The sequence below is a fragment of the Ranitomeya imitator genome, chromosome 5 (genome assembly GCF_032444005.1).
Source record: "Ranitomeya imitator isolate aRanImi1 chromosome 5, aRanImi1.pri, whole genome shotgun sequence".
Taxonomy (NCBI): Eukaryota; Metazoa; Chordata; class Amphibia; order Anura; family Dendrobatidae; genus Ranitomeya; species Ranitomeya imitator.
The window spans coordinates 150,066,817-150,091,304 of NC_091286.1; the positions used below are offsets into that span (position 1 = coordinate 150,066,817).

The window sequence follows — 24,488 nt, forward strand, 5'->3', positions numbered from 1 at the left end:
AGTCCAACACTGGAACACTGACAGGAAGCATGAATCAAAGCATTAGGTGGGGTTAAGTAGAGAAGCACCTAACGACCTCACCAGATCACCTGAGGGAGGAAACTCAGAAGCAGCAGTACCAGTTTCCTCCACAAACGGAAGCTCCCAGAGAGAATCAGCCGAAGTACCACTTGTGACCACAGGAGGGAGCTCTGCCACAGAATTCACAACACAGTCCACCTCTCTTGGGGGGAGGATAATTAGGAAGAGAATAGAAATCTGTCATCTAAAAATGTACTAATATGAAGACTTGCTTCAACTACTGTGAACACCAAGCTACTACTAAAAATGGGAGGATGGTGAGGTAGCCATTCTGAATAGGTAGACTCACCTTTTGCACCTGATGAGGCTTTGGCTATCCATACATTTCCATTCTCCTTCCTTCCATTAAATGATTCTAAAAATTTTTCTCGTTCATCTGTACGGGTGCTATTGATCAGATCTTGGAGACCATTTCTTCCTTTTGCCACGGGAGATTTCGGACTTGTTGGGTAAATCACGTAGGATTCTGGGAACCACGTGCAGGACCCAGAAAGCTCAGGACTTGTTTTGATTAATCTGTAAAAAAAAAAAAAATCATCAAAATATCCTAACTAGAATTTGAAACACTGCCAATGGTTCCAATCTCATCCAGCATATTCACCAATCTGATCTAACTGTAATCCATGCATACAAATCCAACATATACAGTACATAGAGTAAAATATTCAAAAGACCAATATAATTGCCAAGCTAGTAAACTAAAAGAAAAATTTTTGGTCTTTGGATAATTCACCAGATAATAAATTAAGAATGGTTACACAGTGTAGAAAATCCACTTTATATTGCAGATCCTGTTAAGCAGATACTAGCTGCTGGTGGGACAGCTGACACACAATCTCTACAATCAACTACAAAATTAGGGCCTGTTTAGCAGACGCTGCTCAGTGTCTCTGATAGATGGCAGGCTGTATAGTCACATCATGCAACAATGCAGCCTGCCATCTTTTCAGCAGACAGGTGAGGGATATTGTTTATTATTTGAATTCTCTTACAGGGGACAATGGCTTCACTGGAATGGGAGATGTAGTAAGTATTGTTTAATTAAGATTGATTAAAGGAGTCTATCATTCTTTCAATTAAAGGAATTTTTTTTTGGGGGGGGTGTTTTTCTACAATATGACTATGGGGTTAGTAATGGGGACATCTAACGTCTGGGCCTGATATCACCTGACACTACAAAGGTGACAACAATCCCCCTCCCCAAGTATTACCCCACTTGCCACTGCACCAAAGAAAGTATTAAGAGTGAGGCTAAGTGCCAAAAGTGGCGCATCATATAGATGTGCCCGTTCTAGAGCAGCCGAGAGCTGATGTTTTCAGTCCGGGGGTGTCCAATATCCATGCCTTCCCTTCCTAAGCTATTAATATGAGCCAACAGCGGTTTGCCTAGCCTTTGTTGGTTATTAATTATAGGAGGACCCTACATCATTCTTTTGGGAGGTAGGTTTCCCCATTTTAATAACCAGCAAAGGCTAAGCATACAGTTGTAAGTTGATATTAATAGCTTGGAAAGCTCCATGGCTATTATCCCCTTCCCAGGCTATAAACATCTGTTCGCAGCTTTCCCTCTGCTGGTTCTGAAAATTACATGGGCGCCCACAACATATTTTTCATAAAATAATTTAGAAATAAATGTACAGTTAGCTACACAGGCAATGTACCAATTATATACAGTTAGGTCCATATATATTTGGACAGAGACAACGTTTTTCTAATTTTGGTTATAGACATTACCACAATAAATTTTAAACAAAACATTTCAGATGCAGTTAAAGTTCAGACTTTCAGCTTTTATTTGAGGGTATGCACATTAAAAATGGATGAAGGGTTTAGGAGTTTCAGCTCCTTAACATGTGCCAACCTGTTTTTAAAGGGACCAAAAGTAATTGGACAGATTCAATAATTTTAAATAAAATGTTCATTTCTAGTAATTGGTTGAAAACCCTTTGTTGGCAATGACTGCCTGAAGTCTTGAACTCATGGACATCACCAGATGCTGTGTTTCCTCCTTTTTGATGCTCTGCCAGGCCTTCACTGCTGTGGTTTTCAGTTGCTATTTGTTTGTCGGCCTTTCGGTCTGAAGATTAGTCTTTAACAAGTGAAATGCATGCACAATTGGGTTGAGATCAGGTGACTGACTTGGCCATTCAAGAATATTCCACTTCTTTGCTTTAATAAACTCCTGGGTTGCTTTGTCTTTATGTTTTGGGTCATTGTACATCTGTAGTATGAAACGACGACCAATCAGTTTGGCTGCATTTGGCTGGATCTGAGCACACAGTATGGCTCTGAATACCTCAGAATGCATTTGGCTGCTTCTGTCCTGTGTCACATCATCAATAAACACTAGTGATCCAGTGCCACTGGCAGCCATGCATGCCCAAGCCATCACACTGCCTCCGCCGTGTTTTACAGATGATGTGGTATGCTTTGGATCATGAGCTGTACCACACATTCGCCATACTTTTCCCTTTCCATCATTCTGGTAGAGGTTGATCTTGGTTTCATCTGTCCAAAGAATGTTCTTCCAGAACTGTGCTGGCTTTTTTAGATGTTTTTTAGCAAAGTCCAGTCTATCCTTTTTCTTCTTGATGCTTATGAGTGGCTTGCACCGTGCAGTGAACCCTCTGTATTTACTTTCATGCAGTCTTCTCGTTATAGTAGATTTGGATATTGATACGCCTACCTCCTGGAGAGTGTTGTTCACTTGGTTGGCTGTTGTGAAGGGGTTTCTCTTCACCATGGAGATTATTCTGCGATCATCCACCACTGTTGTCTTCCATGGGTGCCTAGGTCTTTTTGCATTGATGAGTTCACCAGTGCTTTATTTCCTTCTCAGGATGTACCAAACTGTAGATTTTGCCACTCCTAATATTGTAGCAAATTCTCAGATGGGTTTTTTCTGTTTTCGCAGCTTAAGGATGGCTTGTTTCACCTGCATGGAGAGCTCCTTTGACCACATGTTTACTTCACAGCAAAACCTTCCAAATGCAAGCACCACACCTCAAATCAACTCCAGGCCTTTTATCTGCTTAATTGAGAATGACATAACAAAGGGGTTGCACACACCTGTCCATGAAATAGCCTTGGAGTCAATTGTCCAATTACTTTTGGTCCCTTTAAAAACAGGGTGGCACATGTGAAGGAGCTGAAACTCCCAAACCCTTCATCCAGTTTTAATGTGGATACCCTCAAATGAAAGCTGAAAGTCTGAACTTCAACTGCATCTGAATTGTTTTGTTTAAAATTTATTGTGGTAATGTCTATAACCAAAATTAGAAAAATGTTGTCTATGTCCAAATATATATGGACCTAACTGTATGTGATTGAATAGATCGATATAAAGATGACAATGTGTATATATGTATTCTATCAATTCTGTCGGGTCACGCTATGATTTTGATGCTCGCGGCAGATGAATTTCTGGCTTTTCAAAGAACATCTGTGTGTAAAAATCGAAAGGCACTGGCATAGTCTCAGTGCTGTGCAATTTTTGTCCCAGTCCAATCATGATGAGACCCGGGGGGTAGAGGAGGGGTGGAGAAGAGGGGAGGGGGAGAAAAAAATTGCAAATGAGCACACATATGTTGGCCCGAATTCAGTTCAATTTTTAATCGGATTGCATTCGTCGGGTTTAATCGCAAGTGGGAATGAGCCCTTATTCTCATAAATTATTCAGGGTATTTTCACATGAAGTTTTTGTAGCAACAAAAAAAACAAAACAAAGAAACACTCCACAGAAACGCAGCATTTTCCGCATTTTACTGTCCCAGCAGTTACCCTAAGGGTATGTGCAGACATTGCAGATTTGCCTGTGGAATTTTCTGTGCAGATTCTGCATCTCTTGGCAGAAAACGCAGGTACAAATCCATGCAAATTTCATGCGTTTTTTATGCGTTTTTGTAAGCTAAATAAAGATCCATTATTAAACAAAAAAAAAAGAATTGAGATGTTATTTCTTGTCCAACCTCTTCAATTACATACTCCATTGAAGAATAATGTTTACACACACAGAAAGATCGATAGATCTTTAGATTAGATAGACGTATAGATAAATAGATAGACCTATCTATTTATCTATAGGTCTATCAATCTATAGATCTATCTATTTATCTATAGATCTATTTATTATCTATCTACAGATTTATCTCTCTATAGATATATCAATCTGTCTATACATAAATACCAAGCCCAATGTTCAGTAATAAACATAATAAAATGGTCCATAAAGAGTTAAATAAAGACACACAAAATCTGCGTTAGGCCGGAGTCACACTTGCGAGAAACTCACACGAGTCTCGCACCTCAGTACCCGGCACTGCCGCCAGCACTTGGACCGGAGCGTTCAGCTGCATAGAAAAACATGCAGCCGCACACTCCAGTCCCGAGTGCCGGCGGCAGTGCCAGGTATTGATGCGAGAGACTCGTGCGAGTTTCTCGCAAGTGTGACCCCAGCCTTAAATGCAATAACTGTTTAATTTTTTTTTTTTTTTAATGGCGTTTTCTGCGCCAGAGAGAGAAAGCCAATGTCTTGGGGGGGGGGGGGGGGGGCGATGTTTATAGCCTAGGAAGGGGTCCATGAAACTTCCCAGGCTACGAATATCAGCCCACAGCTGTATATTTAGCCTTTACTGGCTATTAAAATAGGGGGACCCCCCCTCAAAAAAATGACATGAGGTCCCCCTATAATAGCCAGAAAAGGCTATGCAGACAGCTTTGGGCTGATATTCATAGCCTAGAAAGGGACAATGGATATTGCCCTCCCCCCGGCTACAAACACCACCGCACAGCCACCCCAGAAATGGCACAATTCCGGCACTTAGCCTCTCTCTCTTCCCAGTGCCCTTTAGCAGTGGCATATGGGGTAATAAGGGGTTAATGTCACCTGTGTATTGTAAATTGACATCAAGTCAGCTTAGTAATGGAGAGGTGTCAATAAGGCTACGTTCACATTTGCGCCGCTCCTGGCTGCATCGGGCGCAGCCGCGGCGACGCACGTGCCATGCACCCCTATATTTAACATGGGACAGCGTTTGTGCATGCGTTCACATTTGCGTTGTGCGTTGCGTCGCCGACGCAGCGCCGCACAACACAAATATGAACGTAGCCTAAGACACCTATGTATTACTAATCCTATAGATGTTAAAGGGTTAAATAAACACACAGCCAGAATAAAGTATTTTAATGAAATAAAACACTACACAGTTTTGCCATTTTTATTGATCTGCCAATCCATGTGACGCCCTCGATCACCCATAAAAAAGAAAAAATAATAAACCAACACAAATACTCTCTGACTGTTCTATACGCCTCCAGTGACACACTGACAGGAGACAATGGCTCCTACAGTGTTATCATTGAGGGTTCAATGAGTAGGGATACAGTGCAGAGGATTACCTGCCGTCATTGTATCACTGGAGCCCATGGAGAGCGGTCACATCTGCCGATGTGACAGCTCTCCATGGGAGATCGTCATGGGACACTAGTTATTAACCCCCTTTCTGCCAGCTGACGGAATAGTACGTCAGCTGGCAGACTCCCCTGCTTTGAGGTGGGCTCCAGCGGTGAGCCCACCTTAAAGCCGCGACATGTCAGCTGTTTACAACAGCTGTCATGTGCGCGCAATGGGTATGAGCGGAATCGCGATCCGCTAGCGCCAATTAACTAAATGCTGCTGTCAAAGTCTGACAGCGGCATTTAACGAGCACCGCCGGCCGCAAGCACTCACACCGCTGACCCCCGTCACATGATTGGGGGTCAGCGGTGCATTGCCATAACAACCCTGTGGCGCTCAAAGCAAGCCTGCACTTCTGCTACATAGAGGTGATCTGTGCTTAACCTCTATGTAGTAGAGGCGATCGAGTTGTGCATGCTTCCAGTCTCCCATGGAGGCTATTGAAGCATGCCAAAAAAAAAATATATAAAAGTTCAAATCACCACCCTTTTGCCCCAATCAAAATAAAATAAAAAGAAAAATCACACCTACACATATTTGGTATCGCCGCATTCAGAATTGCCCAATAAAAAAAAAGGCTTAACCTGTTCTCTAAATGGCGTAGCGAGAAAAAAAATCAAAACGCCAAAATTAAGTTTTTTTGGTCGCAGCGACATTGCATTAAAATGCAATAACGGGCGATCAAAAAAACGTATCTGCATAAAAGTGGTATTATTAAACACGTCAGCTTGGCATGCAAAAAATAACCCCTCACCCGACCCAAGATCACGAAAAATGGAGACGCTACGGGTATCGGAAAATTGCACAATTTTTTTTTTTAGCAAAGTTTGGATTTTTTTTTCACCACTTGGATAAAAAAGAACCTAGACATGTTTGGTGTCTATGAACTTGTAAAATGACCTGGAGAATCATAGTGGCAGGTCAGTTTTAGCATTTAGTGAACCTAGCAAAAAAGCCAAACAAAAAACTAGTGTGGGATTGCACTTTTTTGCAATTTCATCGCACTTGGAATTTTTCTCCCGTTTTCTGTTACACAACATGGTAAAACCAATGGTATCGTTCAAAAGTACAACTCATCCAAGCAAAAAATAAGCCCTTACATTGCCATATTGACGGAAAAATTAAAAAGTTATGGCTCTGGAAATAAGGGGAGCGAAAAACGAAAAAGAAAAAAGCTCTGGGGGTGAAGGGGTTAAATGGATTACATCGGATCAGGGAGTATACTGTTGGTTTATTATTATAATTTTTTTTTTTTTTTTTTTACAGGTGATTGAGGGCTTCGGGGAATAGGTGTATGGTGAGTATATACTGTATGTTGTATGTACTGTATGTGCATATGAGCAGACCCCCCCACACAGACACACACAGCCCCGCAAATCCCCGCACAGCCCTGCAGACCCTCGCACACACAGATACAAACACCCGCACATCTTCTCCGCACACACAGTCTCCGTCCATACACTCTTCCTCCTCCCCATCTGCAGCGTTTCTTGCACCCCAATCCGCAGCAAAACCGCAGATCTTTTTAAACCGGCGGTTTTGCCTGACACAACGGTAGTCAATAGGTGCAGAAACGCTGCAGATCGGCAAAAAGAATATGCTGCAAACCTGCACATTTTTTTCCACAGCATGTGCACACCAATTAATTTCCCATTGACTAACATTGCTTGTGCACTACACTGTGGATTTGATGCAACTCCGTGTGTCCAAAAACGCTGCGGAAATGCATCAAAATCCGCAACGTGCGCATATAGCCTAAGGGTATGTGTGCACGTTAAGTATTTGCTTGCAGAAATTTCTGCATGGTTTCTACATCTCTTGGCAGCAAAAAAAAATCTGCAGCGTTTTTACATGCTACATTTTTGTCCCCTGTGCATTTAGGTATGTGCACACGTTGCAGATTTAGGTGCGGATCCGCAGCGTTTTTGGCCGCACGGATTTGCGCCTGCGCACTGCAGTGCTTTCCTCTGCCCTCAACAGAGCAGAGAAGTACGCCTGTGCCGGAGCGCGAAGCCGGGGAGCGATGAAGAAGCAGGAGGGCGGCATCGCAAGAAGATGGGAGGCGCCGGACCTGGACCTGCAAAACCCATCGGACCGGACCGCCCCCGGGTGAGTATAATAAAACTCATTTTTCTTGCAGGTCAGGTCGGGAGCAGATATACAGCATTATAGAATGCTGTAGATAAGCCCTTAAAGGCAGTGGCCGTATCTTATAGCAGCCAAAACAGCTGACAGGTTCACTTTAACCCCTTTACCCCCAAGGGTGGTTTGCACGTTAATGACCGGGCCAATTTTTACAATTCTGACCACTGTCCCTTTATGAGGTTATAACTCTGGAACGCTTCAACGGATCCCAGTGATTCTGACATTGTTTACTCGTGACATATTGTACTTCATAATAGTGGTAAAAATTATTTGATAGTACCTGCGTTTATTTGAAATTGACTGGAATCGAGATGGGACGCCATGTTGCGTTTGGACAGCCCCTGATGTGCCTAAACATTGAAACCCCCCACAAGTGACACCATTTTGGAAAGTAGACCCCCTAAGGAACTTATCTAGAGGTGTGGTGAGCACTTTGACCCACCAAGTGCTTCACAGAAGTTTATAATGCAGAACCGTAAAAATTAAAAATCATATTTTTTTCACAAAAATTATCTTTTTGCCCCAATTTTTTATTTTCCCAAGGGTAAGAGAAGAAATTGAACCCCAAAAGTTGTTGTACAATTTGTCCTGAGTACGCTGATTGTTATGTTTGCTAATGACAGGTGTTATGAAGGCAATCCAGAAACACAGTGTGCTTAGCGATCAGAGCGCACACAGTGATCTGACAAATACCCAAAAATACAAGAACGAGCTCTGAGACGTGGAAACTCTGTAGACTGCACACCTGATCCTATCCTAAACACAACTAAAAGCGGCTGTGGATTGCGCCTAACAACTACCTAGGCAACTCGGCACAGCCTAAGAAACTAGCTAGCCTGAAGATAGAAAAATAGGCCTGACTTGCCCCAGAGAAATTCCCCAAAGGAAAAGGCAGCCCCCCACATATAATGACTGTGAGTAAGATGAAAAGACAAAACGTAGGGATGAAATAGATTCAGCAAAGTGGGGCCCGATATTCTAGGACAGAGCGAGGACAGTAAAGCGAACTTTGCAGTCTACAAAAAACCCTAAAGCAAAACCACGCAAAGGGGGCAAAAAAAACCCACCGTGCCGAACTAACGGCACGGCGGTACACCCTTTGCGTCTCAGAGCTTCCAGCAAAACAAAAGACAAGCTGGACAGAAAAAAAGCAACAAAAAAGCAAAAGGCACTTAGCTATACAGAGCAGCAGGTCACAGGAACAATCAGGAGAAGCTCAGATCCAACACTGAAACATTGACAAGGAGCAAGGATAGCAGCATCAGGCGGAGTTAAGTAATGAAGCAGTTAACGAGCTCACCAGAACACCTGAGGGAGGAAGCTCAGAAGCTGCAGTACCACTTGTGACCACAGGAGTGAATTCAGCCACAGAATTCACAACAGTACCCCCCCCTTGAGGAGGGGTCACCGAACCCTCACCAGAGCCCCCAGGCCGACCAGGATGAGCCGCATGAAAGGCACGAACAAGATCGGAAGCATGAACATCAGAGGCAAAAACCCAGGAATTATCTTCCTGAGCATAACCCTTCCATTTAACCAGATACTGGAGTTTCCGTCTAGAAACACGAGAATCCAAAATCTTCTCCACAATATACTCCAATTCCCCCTCCACCAAAACCGGGGCAGGAGGCTCAACAGATGGAACCATAGGTGCCACGTATCTCCGCAACAACGACCTATGGAATACATTATGTATGGAAAAGGAGTCTGGGAGGGTCAAACGAAAAGACACAGGATTGAGAACCTCAGAAATCCTATACGGACCAATAAAACGAGGTTTAAATTTAGGAGAGGAAACCTTCATAGGAATATGACGAGAAGATAACCAAACCAGATCCCCAACACGAAGTCGGGGACCCACACGGCGTCTGCGATTAGCGAAAAGTTGAGCTTTCTCCTGGGACAAGATCAAATTGTCCACTACCTGAGTCCAGATCTGCTGCAACCTATCCACCACAGAATCCACACCAGGACAGTCCGAAGACTCAACCTGTCCTGAAGAGAAACGAGGATGGAACCCAGAATTGCAAAAAAATGGAGAAACCAAGGTAGCCGAGCTGGCCCGATTATTAAGGGCGAACTCAGCCAACGGCAAAAAGGACACCCAATCATCCTGGTCTGCAGAAACAAAACATCTCAGATATGTTTCCAAGGTCTGATTGGTTCGTTCGGTCTGGCCATTAGTCTGAGGATGGAAAGCCGAGGAAAAGGATAGGTCAATGCCCATCCTACCACAAAAGGCTCGCCAAAACCTTGAAACAAACTGGGAACCTCTGTCAGAAACAATATTCTCAGGAATGCCATGCAACCGAACCACATGCTGAAAGAACAAAGGTACCAAATCAGAGGAGGAAGGCAATTTAGCCAAGGGCACCAGATGGACCATTTTAGAAAAGCGATCACAGACCACCCAAATGACTGACATCTTTTGAGAAACGGGAAGGTCAGAAATGAAATCCATCGAAATATGTGTCCAAGGCCTCTTTGGGACCGGCAAGGGCAAAAGCAACCCACTGGCACGAGAACAGCAGGGCTTAGCCCTAGCACAAATCCCACAGGACTGCACAAAAGTACGTACATCCCGTGACAGAGATGGCCACCAGAAGGATCTAGCCACTAACTCTCTGGTACCAAAGATTCCAGGATGACCAGCCAACACTGAACAATGAAGTTCAGAGATAAGTTTATTAGTCCACCTATCAGGGACGAACAGTTTCTCTGCTGGACAACGATCAGGTTTATTCGCCTGAAATTTTTGCAGCACCCGCCGCAAATCAGGGGAGATGGCAGACACAATGACTCCTTCCTTGAGGATACCCGCTGGCTCAGATAAACCCGGAGAGTCGGGCACAAAACTCCTAGACAGAGCATCCGCCTTCACATTTTTAGAGCCCGGAAGGTACGAAATCACAAAGTCGAAGCGGGCAAAAAATAACGACCAACGGGCCTGTCTAGGATTCAAGCGCTTGGCAGACTCGAGATAAGTCAAGTTCTTATGATCAGTCAATACCACCACGCGATGCTTAGCTCCTTCAAGCCAATGACGCCACTCCTCGAATGCCCACTTCATGGCCAGCAACTCTCGATTGCCCACATCATAATTACGCTCAGCGGGCGAAAACTTCCTGGAAAAGAAAGCACATGGTTTCATCACTGAGCAATCAGAACCTCTCTGTGACAAAACCGCCCCTGCTCCAATCTCAGAAGCATCAACCTCGACCTGGAACGGAAGAGAAACATCTGGCTGACACAACACAGGGGCAGAACAAAAACGACGCTTCAACTCCTGAAAAGCTTCCACAGCAGCAGAAGACCAATTAACCAAATCAGCACCCTTCTTGGTCAAATCGGTCAATGGTTTGGCAATGCTAGAAAAATTACAGATGAAGCGACGATAAAAATTAGCAAAGCCCAGGAACTTTTGCAGACTTTTCAGAGATGTCGGCTGAATCCAATCCTGGATGGCTTGGACCTTAACTGGATCCATCTCGATAGTAGAAGGGGTAAAGATGAACCCTAAAAATGAAACTTTCTGCACACCGAAGAGACACTTTGATCCCTTCACAAACAAAGAGTTAGCACGCAGGACCTGAAAAACCATTCTGACCTGCTTCACATGAGACTCCCAATCATCTGAGAAGATCAAAATGTCATCCAAGTAAACAATCAGGAATTTATCCAGATACTCACGGAAGATGTCATGCATTAAAGACTGAAACACAGATGGAGCATTGGCAAGTCCGAACGGCATCACTAGATACTCAAAATGACCCTCGGGCGTATTGAATGCAGTTTTCCATTCATCTCCTTGCCTGATTCTCACCAGATTATACGCACCACGAAGATCTATCTTAGTGAACCAACTAGCCCCCTTAATCCGAGCAAACAAGTCAGATAACAATGGCAAGGGATAGTGAAATTTAACAGTGATCTTATTAAGAAGGCGGTAATCAATACACGGTCTCAGCGAACCATCCTTCTTGGCTACAAAGAAGAACCCTGCTCCCAGTGGTGATGACGATGGGCGAATATGTCCCTTCTCCAGGGATTCCTTCACATAACTGCGCATAGCGGCGTGTTCGGGCACGGATAAATTAAATAATCGACCTTTAGGGAATTTACTACCAGGAATCAAATTGATAGCACAATCACAATCCCTATGCGGAGGTAGAGCATCGGACTTGGGCTCTTCAAATACATCCTGATAATCAGACAAGAACTCTGGGACCTCAGAAGGGGTGGATGACGAAATCGACAAAAATGGAACATCACCATGTACCCCCTGACAACCCCAGCTGGATACCGACATGGAATTCCAATCCAATACTGGATTATGGGTTTGTAGCCATGGCAACCCCAACACGACCACATCATGCAGATTATGCAACACCAGAAAGCGAATAACTTCCTGATGTGCAGGAGCCATGCACATGGTCAGCTGGGCCCAGTATTGAGGTTTATTCTTGGCCAAACGTGTAGCATCAATTCCTCTCAATGGAATAGGACACCGCAAAGGCTCCAAGAAAAACCCACAACGTTTAGCATAATCCAAATCCATCAGATTCAGGGCAGCGCCCGAATCCACAAACGCCATGACAGAAAACGACGACAAAGAGCATATCAAGGTAATGGACAGAAGGAATTTGGACTGTACAGTACCAATGACGGCAGACCTAGCGGACCGCTTAGTGCGCTTAGGACAATCAGAAATAGCATGAGTGGAATCACCACAGTAGAAACACAGACCATTCAGACGTCTGTATTCCTGCCGTTCAACTCTAGTCATAGTCCTATCGCACTGCATAGGCTCAGGTTTAACCTCAGGCAGTACCGCCAAATGGGTGCACAGATTTACGCTCGCGCAAGCGTCGACCGATCTGAATGGCCAAAGACAAAGACTCATTCAAACCAGCAGGCATAGGAAATCCCACCATGACATCCTTAAGAGCCTCAGAGAGACCCTTTCTGAACAAAGCTGCCAGCGCAGATTCATTCTACTGAGTGAGTACTGACCATTTCCTAAATTTCTGACAATATACTTCTATATCATCCTGACCCTGGCACAAAGCCAGCAAATTTTTCTCAGCCTGATCCACTGAATTAGGCTCATCGTACAGCAATCCGAGCGCCAGGAAAAACGCATCGACACTACTCAATGCAGGGTCTCCTGGCGCAAGAGAAAATGCCCAGTCTTGAGGGTCCCCGCGCAAAAAAGAAATAATAATCAAAACCTGTTGAATAGGATTACCAGAAGAATGAGGTTTCAAGGCCAGAAATAGCTTACAATTATTTTTGAAACTTAGAAACTTAGTTCTATCTCCAAAAAACAATTCAGGAATAGGAATTCTTGGTTCTAACATAGATTTCTGATCAATAGTATCTTGAATTTTTTGTACATTTATAACGAGATTATCCATTGAAGAGCACAGACCCTGAATATCCATGTCCACCCGTGTCCAGAATCACCCAAATGTCTAGGGGAAAAAAAAAATGAACACAGAGCAGAAGAAAAAAAAAAAAAAATGATGTCAGAACTTTTTCTTTCCCTCTATTGAGAATCATTAGTTTGGCTCCTTGTACTGTTATGTTTGCTAATGACAGGTGTTATGAAGGCAATCCAGAAACACAGTGTGCTTAGCGATCAGAGCGCACACAGTGATCTGACAAATACCCAAAAATACAAGAACGAGCTCTGAGACGTGGAAACTCTGTAGACTGCACACCTGATCCTATCCTAAACACAACTAAAAGCGGCTGTGGATTGCGCCTAACAACTACCTAGGCAACTCGGCACAGCCTAAGAAACTAGCTAGCCTGAAGATAGAAAAATAGGCCTGACTTGCCCCAGAGAAATTCCCCAAAGGAAAAGGCAGCCCCCCACATATAATGACTGTGAGTAAGATGAAAAGACAAAACGTAGGGATGAAATAGATTCAGCAAAGTGGGGCCCGATATTCTAGGACAGAGCGAGGACAGTAAAGCGAACTTTGCAGTCTACAAAAAACCCTAAAGCAAAACCACGCAAAGGGGGCAAAAAAAACCCACCGTGCCGAACTAACGGCACGGCGGTACACCCTTTGCTTCTCAGAGCTTCCAGCAAAACAAAAGACAAGCTGGACAGAAAAAAAGCAACAAAAAAGCAAAAGGCACTTAGCTATACAGAGCAGCAGGTCACAGGAACAATCAGGAGAAGCTCAGATCCAACACTGAAACATTGACAAGGAGCAAGGATAGCAGCATCAGGCGGAGTTAAGTAATGAAGCAGTTAACGAGCTCACCAGAACACCTGAGGGAGGAAGCTCAGAAGCTGCAGTACCACTTGTGACCACAGGAGTGAATTCAGCCACAGAATTCACAACAGCTGATACCCCATATGTGGGGGTAAACCACTGTTTGGGCGCATGGGAGAGCTCGGAAGGGAAGGAGCGCCGTTTGACTTTTCAATGCAAAATTGACAGGAATTGAGATGGGACGCCATGTTGCGTTTGGAGAGCCACTGATGTGCCTAAACATTGAAACCCCCCACAAGTGACACCATTTTGGAAAGTAGACCCCCTAAGGAACTTATCTAGATGTGTTTTGAGCGCTTTGACCCACCAAGGGCTTCACAGAAGTTTATAATGCAGAGCCGTAAAAATAAAACAAACATTTTTTCCCACAAAAATTATTTTTTAGCCCCCAGTTTTGTATTTTCCCGAGGGTAACAGGAGAAATTGGACCCCAAAATTTGTTGTCCAATTTGTCCTGAGTGCGCTGATACCCCATATGTGGGGGGGGGGGGGGAACCACTGTTTGGGCGCATGGGAGGGCTCGGAAGGGAAGGAGCTCCATTTGGAATGCAGACTTAGATGGAATGGTCTGCAGGTGTCACATTGTAGACCCCATAAGGAACTTATCTAGATGTGTTGTGAGATCTTTGAACCCTCAAGTGTTTCACTACAGTTTGTAACGCAGAGCCGTGAAAAAAACAAAAAAAAAAACTTTCCCCCAAAAATTATTTTTTTAGCCCCCAGTTTTGTATTTTCCCGGGGATAAGAGGAGAAATTCGACCCCAAAAGTTGTTGTCCTATTTGTCCTGAGTACGCTGATACTGCATATGTTGGGGTAAACCCCTGTTTGGGCGCACGGGAGAGCTCGGAAGGGAAGGAGCACTGTTTTACTTTTTCAACGCAGAATTGGCTGGAATTGAGATCGGACGCCATGTCGCGTTTGCAGAGCCCCTGATGTGCCTAAACAGTGGAAACCCCCCAATTATAACTGAAACTCTAATCCAAACACACCCCTAACCCTAATCCCAACAGTAACCCTAACCACACCACTAACCCTAATCTCAACCCTATTCCCAACTGTAAATGTAATCTAAACCCTAACCGTAACTTTAGCCCCAACTCTAACTGTAGCTCTAACCCTAACCCTAGCCCTAATGGGAAAATGGAAATAAATACATTTTTTTAATTTTTCCCTAACTAAGGGGGTGATGAAGGGGGGTTTGATTTACTTTTATAGCGGGTTTTTTAGCGGATTTTTATGATTGGCAGCCGTCACACACTGAAATATATTCACCGCACACTCTAATGATAACGTGTTGATTGCTTAAACATTTATTGTCAAGTAAACTTATATTGGGGAGCGAAACAGCAACATAGAACTTGGAAGCGATATATACAGACGTTTCGGCTCTACCAGAGCCTTACTCATTGTATCGCTGAAACAAAAATAAAAAACGTATATCACAAAACAAAATAATAATAATATGTTGACAATATATATTGAAACATTTCCGTGATCCTAGAAATAAAAAAACAATGCCTCGTAAATGAACATATATGTACAAAATATACAATAAAGACTAGCAAGTTCTGGTGTCCTAATGAGTACATCTATTTAGAAAGGGTATGTTACCTTATCCACAGTAAAGAATGAGATGAGACGACTAGGGTAGAAATCCCACAGTGCCCAGATAAGACTGCAAAGAATAGCAACATAATTAATATAAAGGTAAAACTCTCTGTGTCATAGAGAAAGAGTAGGAAGATCGGATGGTACCTATGGCTGTGCTGCTGTTCATGTAATGTGTGCAGGTGGTGGCACAGCAGATGTGTGGTAGTCTATGGAGGGATGGAAACATATAGTAAGATATACATGTAGGGACATAGAGGTATGGGAGTTTAGTATGGCGCTAGTAGTGCCCCGGCTTGTGTGCTGGCATGAGTTACCTGAAACGCTGGTAGGGGTAAGCGGCGCTCCCGCGCCTTGCTCTGTCAGCGGCGTGCCTGCAGAACCCATCTCCCTGTGTTATATGCGGCCAGGAGTGCCGAAAACCGGAAGTCCCAGACCGGAAGTGACGTGGCGCTGTGTGTCTGGATAGCAGAGCGCAGATGTAAGGGAGCCTGTGTATACCCTGTAGTCAGGGTAACGAAAGTGAAACAGCAACGCTGAGATAGCGCTATGGTGTGGCCCCAGTGTGTATGTATGAGTAACCGGACCTCTATGCATAGGTCGCACAGTGCAAATCTGGGACGCAGGGAACAACAAAGGGAGGGGCAAGCATAAGGATGGCACTACAATGAGGCTCTGAAATAAGGCTAAGACATGTTCCTATATATATGCTGTGTAATAAACTAACTAAGGACTACATATGAACAGAACAGGATAGCAGCTACATATATGGGCAAACCCATGTAAGGGAGTGACACTGGATACATATCCTAGAGTAGATATAGTGGGAGTATTGATCCATATATATGGAGATGGCACTAATTATGCCTAGGACATAAAAGGTGTATATGATGAAAATAAAAATAGAGGAATCAGGGATTATGAGGAGACAGAGACCAGAGGGTAGGGGAGGGAAGGTGAAGAAGGTTGTTTAGGAAACTCACCCATCATGATAGTAGTTTAGCGGGTCTGTGAAGACAATAGGGTAAATGTTATACGTAGTTTATAAGAGCCAATCTATTTCTCTATTAAGCCCTTTTGGGGCTAATGTATCCAGCTTATGTATCCAGTATATCTCTCTCATTTTAAAGAGTCTTACATGGTTACCACCCCTACGGGGGCGGGGGACGTGCTCTATTACCTGAAAGCGAAGTTGTGCTACAGAGTGTCCGGAGTTAGAGAAATGTTCTGGTAGAGGGAGCCAATTCTTTTTGCAACGGATAGTAGATTTATGGCTCGCGATGCGATCTCTCACATGTTGGGTGGTCTCCCCCACATAGAGGAGACCACAAGGACATTTCACCAGGTATACCACAAAGTTTGAGTTGCATGTGTAGAAGCCTTTGATCGGAAAAGATTTACCTGTCCTGGGGCGAGTTATGTTATCTGACTTGATGACGTTGGAGCAGGCTGCACAATTTAGACAGGGGAATGTCCCCTGCCAACGGGTTGCCAGTACCTTTTGTGTAGAAGTAGGTCTGGAACTCCCCATGTCCGCTCTTACCAACTTGTCCCGGATATTGGAGGGCCGTTTAGTACAAATTAAGGTTGGTGCTTTAAATGAGTCAATGTTAGGGTATGCCTTAGATAATAGTGGCCAGTGTTTCTTTATGATGGAGTACACCTTCGCCATTGAGGGATGAAAAGTATGCACAAAGGGAATGCGTTCTCTGGGGTACATAGGAGGTGGAGGAGATGGAGGAGCTAGGGCCCGAGTCATTTCATTGTGAAGCAATCTAGGTGGATAGTGTCTCCGTTCAAATTTTTGGGCCACAGTATCTAGTCTTTCCTTGCGAATTTCAGGATTAGAGACGATGCGTGACACCCTGTTGAATTGTGAGCGTGGCAGGCTATCTCTGGTGGTCCTAGGATGGCAACTAGAATAGTGCAAAAGGCTATTACTGTCGGTGGGGAGCAATAGTAGTGATGAATCACACGGATTACGATAAAGAAGTAATCCGACAATTATCGGATTCGAATCCCTATGGCATCATTCAAAGGGACCCAGTAACTAATATCGCTACCAAAATTCGGAGTCTCCTAAATGACTACCTTGATCGCCATATTATTGATCAGAAAACTGCCTCTTTCGCGAGCCATAAATCTACTATCCGTTGCAAAAAGAATTGGCTCCCTCTACCAGAACATTTCTCTAACTCCGGACACTCTGTAGCACAACTTCGCTTTCAGGTAATAGAGCACGTCCCCCGCCCCCGTAGGGGTGGTAACCATGTAAGACTCCTTAAAATGAGAGAGACATACTGGATACATAAGCTGGATACATTAGCCCCAAAAGGGCTTAATAGAGAAATAGATTGGCTCTTATAAACTACGTATAACATTTACCCTATTGTCTTCACAGACCCGCTAAACTACTATCATGATGGGTGAGTTTCCTAAACAACCTTCTTCACCTTCCCTCCCCTACCCTCTGGTCTCTGTCTCCTCATAATCCCTGATTCCTCTATTTTTATTTTCATCATATACACCTTTTATGTCCTAGGCATAATTAGTGCCATCTCCATATATATGGATCAATACTCCCACTATATCTACTCTAGGATATGTATCCAGTGTCACTCCCTTACATGGGTTTGCCCATATATGTAGCTGCTATCCTGTTCTGTTCATATGTAGTCCTTAGTTAGTTTATTACACAGCATATATATAGGAACATGTCTTAGCCTTATTTCAGAGCCTCATTGTAGTGCCATCCTTATGCTTGCCCCTCCCTTTGTTATTCCCTGCGTCCCAGATTTGCACTGTGCGACCTATGCATAGAGGTCCGGTTACTCATACATACACACTGGGGCCACACCATAGCGCTATCTCAGCGTTGCTGTTTCACTTTCGTTACCCTGACTACAGGGTATACACAGGCTCCCTTACATCTGCGCTCTGCTATCCAGACACACAGCGCCACGTCACTTCCGGTCTGGGACTTCCGGTTTTCGGCACTCCTGGCCGCATATAACACAGGGAGATGGGTTCTGCAGGCACGCCGCTGACAGAGCAAGGCGCGGGAGCGCCGCTTACCCCTACCAGCGTTTCAGGTAACTCATGCCAGCACACAAGCCGGGGCACTACTAGCGCCATACTAAACTCCCATACCTCTATGTCCCTACATGTATATCTTACTATATGTTTCCATCCCTCCATAGACTACCACACATCTGCTGTGCCACCACCTGCACACATTACATGAACAGCAGCACAGCCATAGGTACCATCCGATCTTCCTACTCTTTCTCTATGACACAGAGAGTTTTACCTTTATATTAATTATGTTGCTATTCTTTGCAGTCTTATCTGGGCACTGTGGGATTTCTACCCTAGTCGTCTCATCTCATTCTTTACTGTGGATAAGGTAACATACCCTTTCTAAATAGATGTACTCATTAGGACACCAGAACTTGCTAGTCTTTATTGTATATTTTGTACATATATGTTCATTTACGAGGCATTGTTTTTTTATTTCTAGGATCACGGAAATGTTTCAATATATAGTCAACATATTATTATTATTTTGTTTTGTGATATACGTTTTTTATTTTTGTTTCAGCGATACAATGAGTAAGGCTCTGGTAGAGCCGAAACGTCTGTATATATCGCTTCCAAGTTCTATGTTGCTGTTTCGCTCCCCAATATAAGTTTACTTGACAATAAATGTTTAAGCAATCAACACGTTATCATTAGAGTGTGCGGTGAATATATTTACTAGTATTCAGGATCATTTGATCCATTACACCAGCACCTCGCATCCCTGACCGAGTGCACGCCATCTCTATCTCTATAGTCACACACTGAAAGACGCTTTTTAAAGCAAAAAATATTTTTTGCGTTACCACATTTTGAGAGCTATAATTTTTCCACATTTTGGTCCACAGAGTCATGTGAGGTCTTGTTTTTTGCGGGCCGAGTTGACGTTTTTATTGGCAACATTTTCGGGCACGTGACATTTTTTGATCGCTTTTTATTCCGATTTTTGTGAGGCAGAATGACCAAAAACCAGCTATTCTTGAATTTCTTTTGGGGGAGGCTTTTATACCGTTCCGCGTTTGGTAAAATTGATAAAGCAGTTTTATTCTTTGGGTCAGTACGATTACAGCGACACCTCATTTATATCATTTTTTTATGTTTTGGCGCTTATATACGATAAACTATTTTATAGAAAAAATAATTTTTGCATCGCTTTATTCTCAGGACTATAACTTTTTTATTTTTTTGCTGATGATGCTGTATGGCGGCTCGTTTTTTGCGAGACAAGATGACGCTTTCAGTGGTACTATGGTTATTTATATCTGTCGTTTTGATCGCGTGTTATTCCACTTTTTGTTCGGCGGTATGATAATAAAGTGTTGTTTTTTGCCTCTTTTTTTTTTTTTCTTACGGTGTTTACTGAAAGGGTTAACTAGTGGGCCAGTTTTATAGGTCGGGCCGTTAGGGACGCGGCGATACTAAATATGTGTACTTTTATTGTTTTGGTTTTTTTAGATAAAGAAATGTATTTATGGGAATAATATTTTTTTTTTTTCATTATTAAGGAATATTTTTTTTTATTTTTTATTTTTTTACACATTTGGAAAAATTTTTTTTAACTTTTTTACTTTTTCCCAGTGGGGGACATCACAGATCGGTGATGTGACAGTTTGCACAGCACTCTGTCAGATCACCGATCTGACTTACAGCACTGCAGGCTTCACAGTGCCTGCTCTGAGCAGGCTCTGTGAAGCCACCTCCCTCCCTGCAGGACCCGGATGCCACGGCCATCTTGGATCCGGGCCTGGAGCAGGGAGGGAGGTACGGAGACCCTCGCAGCAACGCGATCACATCGCGTTGCTGCGGGGGGCTCAGGGAAGCCCGCAGGGAGCCCCCTCCCTGCGCGATGCTTCCCTGTACCGCCAGCACATCGCGATCATGTTTGATCGCGGTGTGCCGGGGATTAATGTGCCGGGAGCGGTCCGTGACCGCTCCTGGCACATAGTGCCGGATGTCAGCTGCGATAGGCAGCTGACACCCGGCCGCAATCGGCCGCGCTCCCCCCGTGAGCGCGGCCGATCGCATATGACGTACTATCCCGTCGATGGTCATAGGGGCCCACCCCACCTCGACTGGATAGTACGTCTGATGTCAGAAAGGGGTTAAGTGAAAAAACTTCAAATTTGCAAAAATTCATATAATTTCCCACAGTGGTTCAGATTGTATGAGACTTATCTATTTCATGAATATATGTATTTTTTTTAATTTACCGGTAATAGAAAAACCTAAGAGAAAAAAACATATGTTCAGCATGCTATGTATTAAAAAATTGCACAAATGCTCTCCCTCCCAAAAAATAAATAAATAAAAAAATGAAAAAAAATGCACTGTCTGTAGTTTTATTTTTACTGAATGTTTCTACTGAGTAAGGCCGGCGTCACACTAGAGAGTTTTACGGACGTATGAGAGGCGCAAAAACTACGCATTGCATACGGACCGATGATTTTCTATGGGGCAGCTCCTATCTGCCGTATATTTCGCAGCTGTATTTTACGTGCGTAGAAAATCGCAGCATGCTGCGTTTGTCAGCGTATTGCGCAAACAAATCCACCAATGAAAGTCTATGGGGGCGAGAAAAATATGGATTACACACGACCACCAGTGTGACTTGCGAGAAATACGCAGCGGTGCTCTATAGAAAAGTCGGCAATTCAGTGCGGTGTACAGTAAAAATCACACTGATGGGTTAGAATAGATCAAATAAATGTCTACACATAGTATAGGTATATACTACGTAGCATCGTAGACTTGCGGTGGTGCGCCCCCTGCTGGCATAAACTCATATGAACTCTAGGGTGGGAATTTTTCTGAATATTTTCTCACGCTAGAGTTCATATGAGTTTATGCCACCAGGGGGCGCAGCACCGCAATTCTACGATGCTAAGTTCCCCTGCATTCCATTAATTCCCCAGTTTTTACAACCAGGAGCAACAGCTGCATTATCAGGCTCCTGGTTGTAAAATTATTTAATCCCTTCAGATGGATTTACATCGTGAGACATGACTGCACGCCAGAAAGGTATGGGATATTGTTGCTTTTTTCTTTTTTTTTACATAACGAGGGTCTTCAGGTGGATTAAGTGTACAATAAAGATTTTACAACCCTATGTGTGTATTTTTCATTAAAATACTTTATTCTTAATATGTGTGTGTATTATTAACCCTTGACTACTATTGGATTAATAATGGATGGGTGTCTTGACAGCTCTCCATTATTAACCAGGCTTAATGTCACCTTACATTTGCAAGGTAACATTAATCCTTTATTACCCCATATCCCACCGCTATTCGGGAGAGGGAAGAGAGAGGCTAAGTGGCAGAATAGGCGCATCTCACAGATGTGCCTTTTCTGGGGTGGCTGGGGGCAGATGTTTTTAGCCGGGGGGGGGGGGGGGGGGCAATATCCATGGTCCCTCTCTGGGCTATTAATATCTGCCCTCAATCACTGGCTTTCCCACTCTGGCGGAGAACATTGCGCGGGAGCTCACGCCGGTTGTTTCCGGGATTTAACCCTTTATTTTAACAGCTAGTGCCCCCAAGTTTTGCACACAGACACTTCTAACATTATTAGTGAGGAATATGTAAAAAAAATAAGGGATATGAAATGGTTTACTGTATGTAAACCATGTCTCATATCCTGTCGGGTTTGATAAGGAGATAGCAAAAGCCGGCAATTGAATTACCGGCTCTTAAGCTATCTAGCACCGTATGAAATATAAACTTATATATATATATATATATACACACACACACACACACACACTAGATGGTGGCACGACTCTAACGCATTGGGTATTCTAGAATATGTATGACAGAACTTGTTCAGTGAAGGTAAACGTAACATATAACAGCCCACGTAGCATATGGCACAGCCCATGTAGCATATAGTACAGCCACGTAGTATATAACAGCCCACGTAGTATATAGCTCAGCCACGTAGTATATAACACAGCCGCTTAGCATATAACACAGCCCACATAGCATATACCACAGCCATGTAGTATATAACACAGCCACGTAGCATATAACACAACCACATAGCATATACCACAGCCACGTAGCATATAACAGCCCACGTAGTATATAGCACAGCCACGTAGTATATAGCACAGCCACGTAGTATATAGCACAATCCACGTAGTATATAGTAGTCGACGTAGTATATAGTACAGTCCACGTAGTATATAACACAGCCACGTAGCATATAACAGCCCATGTAGTATATTGTTGTGAATTCTGTGGCAGAGCTCCCTCCTGTGGTCACAAGTGGTACTTCGGCTGGTTCTCTCTGTGAGCTTCCGTTGGTGGAGGAAAGTGGTACTGCGGCTTCTGAGTTTCCTTCCTCAGGTGATGTGGTGAAGTCGTTAGGTGCTGCTCTATTTAACTCCACCTAGTGCTTTGATCCTGGCCTCCAGTCAATGTTCTAGTATTGGACCCGTTTCCTCCTGGATCGTTCCTGTGGCCTGCTGCTCTGCATAGCTAAGTTCCTCTTTGCTATTTGTTTGCTGTTTTTTTCTGTCCAGCTTGTCAATTTGTTTTTTACTGCTTGCTGGAAGCTCTGGGACGCAGAGGGTGTACCTCCGTGCTGTTAGTTCGGTACGGAGGGTCTTTTTGCCCCCTTTGCGTGGTTGTTTGTAGGGTTTTGTGTTGACCGCAAAGTTATCTTTCCTATCCTCGCTCTGTTTAGAAAGTTGGGCCTCACTTTGCTAAATCCATTTCATCTCTACGTTTGTCTTTTCATCTTAACTCACAGTCATTATATGTGGGGGCTGCCTTTTCCTTTGGGGTATTTCTCTGAGGCAAGGTAGGCTTATTTTCTATCTTCAGGCTAGCTAGTTTCTCAGGCCGTGCCGAGTTGCATAGGGAGCATTAGGCGCAATCCACGGCTGCCTTTAGTGTGGTTGGAGAGGATTAGGGATTGCGGTCAACAGAGTTCCCACGTCTCAGAGCTCGTTCTTGTTTTTTGGGTTATTGCCAGGTCACTGTATGTGCACTGACCTCTATGTCCATTGTGGTACTGAATTACCTCTCATAACAGTATATAGCACAGTCACGTAGCATATAACACAGCCCACGTAGCATACAACACAGCCACGTAGCATATAGCACAGCCATGTAGTATTTAACACAGCCCACGTAGCATATCACACAGCCACGTAGCATATAACAGCCCATGTAGTATATAGCACAGTCACGTAGCATATAACACAGCCCACGTAGCATATAACACAGCCCACGTAGCATACAACACAGCCACGTAGCATATAGCACAGCCATGTAGTATTTAACACAGCCCACGTAGCATATCACATAGCCACGTAGCATATAGCACAGCCACGTAGCATATAACAGCCCATGTAGTATATAGCACAGCTACGTAGCATATAGCACAGCCACGTAGCATATAACAGCCCATGTAGTATATAGCACAGCCACGTAGCATATAACACAGCCCACGTAGCATACAGCACAGCCACGTAGCATATAGCACAGCCACGTAGCATATAGCACAGCCATGTAGTATTTAACACAGCCCACGTAGCATATAACACAGCCGACGTAGTATATAGTACAGTCCACGTAGTATATAGCACAATCCACGTAGTATATAGTACAGTCGACATAGTATATAGTACAGTCCACATAGTATATAACACAGCCATGTAGTATATAGCACAGTCCACGTAGTGTATAGCACAATCCACGTAGTATATAGCACAGGCACAGCCCGCGTAGTGTATAGCACAGCCACGCAGTATATAGCACAGCCACGGAGTATATAACAGCCCACGTAGTATATAGCACATCCCATGTATTTAAAAAAAATAATT

The 24,488-nt window shown here is 43.8% G+C and overlaps 1 protein-coding gene across 1 annotated transcript in view; it reads right to left on the reverse strand.

Moving 5' to 3' along the window:
• Nucleotides 1-24,488, reverse strand: part of TTL (tubulin tyrosine ligase) — a 70,532-nt gene that overhangs the window by 43,279 nt on the left and 2,765 nt on the right. The window contains exon 3 of the mRNA XM_069769217.1: nt 371-597. Coding sequence (XP_069625318.1) covers nt 371-597 — 227 coding nt within the window. The remainder of the gene's footprint in view (nt 1-370; nt 598-24,488) is intronic.